The sequence below is a fragment of the Oryzias melastigma genome, linkage group LG9 (genome assembly GCF_002922805.2).
Source record: "Oryzias melastigma strain HK-1 linkage group LG9, ASM292280v2, whole genome shotgun sequence".
NCBI classification, from domain to species: Eukaryota; Metazoa; Chordata; class Actinopteri; order Beloniformes; family Adrianichthyidae; genus Oryzias; species Oryzias melastigma.
Window position 1 is genome coordinate 11,233,778 of NC_050520.1, and position 5,043 is coordinate 11,238,820.

General features: G+C 45.8%; 1 protein-coding gene across 1 annotated transcript in view; it reads right to left on the minus strand.

Moving 5' to 3' along the window:
* The window catches only part of antxr2a (ANTXR cell adhesion molecule 2a), a 71,092-nt gene that overhangs the window by 16,037 nt on the left and 50,012 nt on the right, over positions 1-5,043 (minus strand). The window contains exons 14-15 of the mRNA XM_036213460.1: positions 4,294-4,479; positions 3,964-4,044 (exon numbers count right to left, since the gene is read on the minus strand). Coding sequence (XP_036069353.1) covers positions 3,964-4,044; positions 4,294-4,479 — 267 coding nt within the window. The remainder of the gene's footprint in view (positions 1-3,963; positions 4,045-4,293; positions 4,480-5,043) is intronic.

Sequence of the window (5,043 nt, forward strand, 5' to 3'; positions counted from 1 at the left end):
GATAAAAGCTGGAGGATGATGAGGACACCCCCATGCAGAACAGATGTCTGCTTCCTTACACCTGTACGAATCTACGCAACCATCGCACTGAAAAATTCATGACCCCCGAGGTTTCCTGTCTGCCATCAAAGAGGAAGTCCCCTCGCCACCACCCTCCACCGCTCGCCTCTGCACAGCATTGCTGCACACTGCTGTCGAACCCGCAGCCGGACACCACACCCCCCCACAAGTCTGTTCCAGATTTTCTAGACTGAAAGCAAATTTTCAATCTACATTCACAAAAGAGCTAGTGTCAAACATCCAACACACAAAAAAAAGCAGTCAGAAAAAACCTCCTTTAGACATGAATATTTGGAGAGGGCTGACATTGTTTCTATTTATCACTTCGAGGAGTCAAAGTCCCTCTATAAAGACATGTTTTTATTTAAAAAACATTCCCAGTAATGTTTTAATTATGATTATGAAGTTTTTAACCAAAACCCCACAACCAAAATCTCCTCTGAGGGGGCGTGGCTTTTGATGCTCCACCCCTAATTATGATAGCTCTGCAAATGGCTAGCATAAATCTTCACCGCTGCTACATAAAAACGTCCATCAATCTGGGTAATGTCCAGCCATATGGTTCTGATCCGGATGTCAGCTGGACGAGGAAGTGAAGATCTTCATGGACAGAACTTCCTCCAAAATCCTGATTCTTTCTCCTTCCAGTTCACCAAAGACTCTTTTAGCTAATTCTCCAATGTTTATTGACTGTGATCAATACATTCAATCATTGGTTTCTCAGAGTTCTTGATAAAATAATCAAAGCTAACATCAAAATGCTCTTTCATTGATTTACAATCCTTTCCAACTGCGGTCAAATGAGCCGCCGTTCACATTTCCGTGGTCACATCAAGAAGCTCCGTGGAGTCTGGTGGAGATTTTCCAGCGTTCTCAGTCCTGCTACCGTAAGTATTGGATGAAACTCACACCAAAAATCCAGTGATGCTGATTTGACCACAGAAATGTGAACGGCGGCTCATTTGACTGCAGTCAATGTGAAGATACCATCTTCTCTTCTCCAGAACCTGAACTAGACACTAGGAACAGATGAGGGTTTAGTGCATGTGCAGCAGAGCTGTTGATGGAAAGAAGATCATTCATTCAAACAGAGTCTGTCCAAGACACTTTGATTGATTTAAAAGGAGAAATACTCGGAAATACAAAAGCTAAATGATTTATATCATATTTGTTCTCTTTCAGGACAAAAATGACACAAATACATGTTAAAAACTCTAAAAACAGGATTTTTCATGGGAGGGGGACTTTAACTAATCTCACACCTGGTTTGTTCTGATGATCCATGCCAAAGTGTAGAGATCAAAACTGCACACCTGATTTATGCAAATGATCACTACAGTCTAAAAAATAAAATAAAGAGAATAAAACGTTTACCTTTATTACCTTTCTGTTACAGTACAGAAACAGCCAGAATACACAAAGAGTCACACAAAACTTTCCAAGTCTATGGAAAGGGAAAAGCAAAGAGGAATAAGAAAGAGCAAGAGAACCAAGCCACAAATGTACAACCCTTAGTTTCTCAAGAGCAACGGAAACAGGCCACAATGAGGACTTGAAAAGCCAGGTATCTACAGACATGTACATCATGAAGGAGGACATGTTCACAAGGAAATGCAATTGCGTGAAAAAAATGATACAATGCAGTAAGAGGCTGTCAGCTAAAGCAAGCAGCTCATCATCAAACCAGTTACAATACAGGAAACATGCAAAAACCTGGAAATGAAACCTTTATGATACATATTTATAAAATCATCAGTCTAAAAACTACTGAGGTTTCCAAAGCTTGATGCTCCTCTAAATTGTAAATACTCAGGCTGCAGTCCCACTGAAAACATTTTTCATGCTGGATTCAATGCCAACTCGTTGTAAACACAAGATGAGATGATCTTGCTGCAAATCTTCCATCATCAAAAAAAGTAGGGAAATATTTCAGCCAAATTAACCAATCAGGTACTTTGCTTTGGTCACAGAGCGCTGACAATATGATCACCGGGCAAAGTCCAAAACCAAGATGGAGTCAAACTGACCCGAGAAACTGAAGTCTCGCTGTAAACAACCTATATCCATCCATCCATCCATCCATCTTCTTCCGCTTCATCCAGGACCGGGTCGTGGGGGCAGCAGTCCAAGCAAAGATGCCCAGACTTCCCTCTCCCCGGCCACTTCCTCCAGCTCCTAGGGGTGGGGGGGACCCCGAGGCGTTCCCAGGCCAGCGGAGAAACATAGTCTCTCCAGCATGTCCTGGGTCTTCCCCGAGGCCTCCGCCCAGTGGGACATGCCCAGAATACCTCTCCAGGGAGGCGTCCAGGAGGCATCCGGACCAGATGCCCGAGCCACCTCAACTGGGTCCTCTCAATGCGGAGGAGAAGCGGCTCTACTCCGAGTGCTCTTCGGGTGACGGAGCTCCTCACCCTATCTCTAAGGGAGCGCCCAGCCACAATACGGAGAAAACTCATTTCAGCCACTTGTAGTCGGGATCTCGTTCTTCTCGTCATGACCCAGAGCTATTGACCATAGGTGAGTACTGGAACAAAGATCGACCAGTAAATCGAGAGCTTTGCTTTCTGCCTCAGCTCTCTTTTCACCACAACGGACCGGTGCAGCGACCGCAAAATGGCTGACGCCGCTCCAATCCGCTTGTCGATCTCACGCTCTGATCTTCCCTCACTCGTGAACAAGACCCCAAGATATTTAAACTCCTCCAGCTGAGGCAAGAGAACTCAACCCACCGAGAGAGGACAAACTACCTTTCTCCTGTCAAGAACCATGGCCTCAGACTTAGCGGTGCTGACCCTTATCCCAGCCGATTCACACTCGGCTGTAAACTGCTCCAATACATGCTGAAGGTCCAACAGAACAACATCATCTGCAAAGAGCAGAGAGGAAATCCTGTGGTCCCCAAACCAGATCCCCTCCGGCCCCTGGCTGCACCTAGAAATTCTGTCCATTTAACAGCCAATAGGAGGCTGTTAAATTAGGTTTGTGATATTTCTATCTACACACGGATTTGTCTGATATGAATTTGGATGTCCTCCCAGGGTTCTTCAACAATGTTTGAGAAGAACTGTCAGCACTGATCCAATCAAACAGAAGACATCTTTTGATACTGCAAACTTGCAGAGTTTTGGTACTATGGTTTGTGGAGTCATTGTTTTCCGCTTTTCTTACAGTGCTTGACCAACACACGAGGTTGACTGTATCGGGACATCCCTGACACACTTCTGCAGGCTGCAGTCGCTGCACGGGCGGGGTGCTGCATTATAGCATGTGATTCTCCAAAGGAAAGCATTTCTCTAATAACTCCCTCAATGTCTGGTTTCAATAAATGTCTGTGTGTGAACTGTAGATCAAGTCCCATAAGCTGCCACACAGCTGTTCTCCACATCTGACCCCTCCCCTGGGGGAGCGGTGAGCTGCAGACATAGCTGCACTCAGAAAGCCCCCAATCCAACCCAACCCCTGTATGCCGAGTGTCAAGCAGGGAGGCAGTTTTTGTGTCTTTGGTATGAATCGGCCTGGATTTGGTAAATGGTCAACGGCGTATACTTCTACAGCGTTTTTCTACTTTCCTCAAAGGCCCAAAGTGCTTTACAGTCACAGACACATTCACACAGTGATGGCGGCTCCACCGATGAACACTGGCGCCAACCTTCCACCAGAGGCAATGTGGGGTTTTTCCCAGGGACACTTTGAGACATGGGCGGGCAAGGCGGGAATCGAACCTGCAATCTTCTGATCAGGAGTCGACCGCCCTACCGCTGCACCCTCTAACACAAGGCCAGAGTAAAAATAAGAGAGCTACACACAACTACAGTCTTGGAATACAGTTGGTGTTTATGCATCAAGGACAATACTTGTATAGATACCGTTTGACCGGAAACATAGTGGAGATTTGGGACGTACCTTGTCAGCTGAGGTTGGACGCATGACTGACACTCGATCATACTGGCGCCGCAGCAGAGCCCACACAGCGTCGAGGCGACTCTGGTAAAAGCCAACGGACAGTTTGTAGTTAGACAGCTTTGAAGGAAAACTGACAGACTTTGATCTTCTTGAACTTTTGAAAAACAGGTTCTAAGATCTCTTTGTCAGAGGATCTGCAGAAGCACATAATCCACAGCGTCAGAGAGAAAAATAAATCCCTGCAGAAATGTCTAGTTAGAGACCTTGCTGAAGGCTGACCAGCAGAAACCAGTGACGCTTTCAGTTAGTGGAATATTCAGCAGTGCTCACCTTGATAGGAGTGTACCATTTGTTTTGGTCTCGATGGTTTGTTGGGGTGGGCTTTGGAACAGGACGTTTGATCATGGGCTGCTCCGTTTCCTCCAGGATGCTGACCTTAGCATTTTTGGCTTTCTCCAAGCGGGCGCCCTCTTCGGTCGAGCCTTTTTCCCCCCATCGCACCTGGACATTTGGAGAAGATTAGATCAATCATGGGGCAGAGAAGTCATGTTCAGAGAGCAGGACAAAATAACAAAAGAAGCATAGCTACTGTACTTAAGATGACAAAGAACTGACAAAGATCCGCCTTTTCTAGGGTTCAGCCATTTTCATTGCTGTTTTTAGGAGCAGCGTTGTGGAAAACCCAAAAAAAGAAGACCTGCCAATGAAAAATGGCGATCCATTGGGCTTGAGGCTAAAGACAGCCATTGCTATCCTCAGACACAGAAACTGCTAAAAAAATAACAAAAAAAACCGTGGAGGAAGTTCCTGCTGCTGCAGGATGTGATCACAGCAGTGGTTTATATCCATGCAGGAGGACACCCTGAGACAAGCACAGGTGAAACGGTCATGGATGGAAATGAGATGCAGTCGCAAGAGCATTTCAGTGTGTGCGTGTCTTAAAGATGGCTTTCAGACCAAAGAGAGTGAGAAGTCTCCACCCCAAAAGCTGACAGAAACATTCTTCAAAAGCTGTGATGACAACCACAGAACAGGCCTGAAGAAGTCTCATTTGGGGGTATAAGTCTTCCATGGCATCTC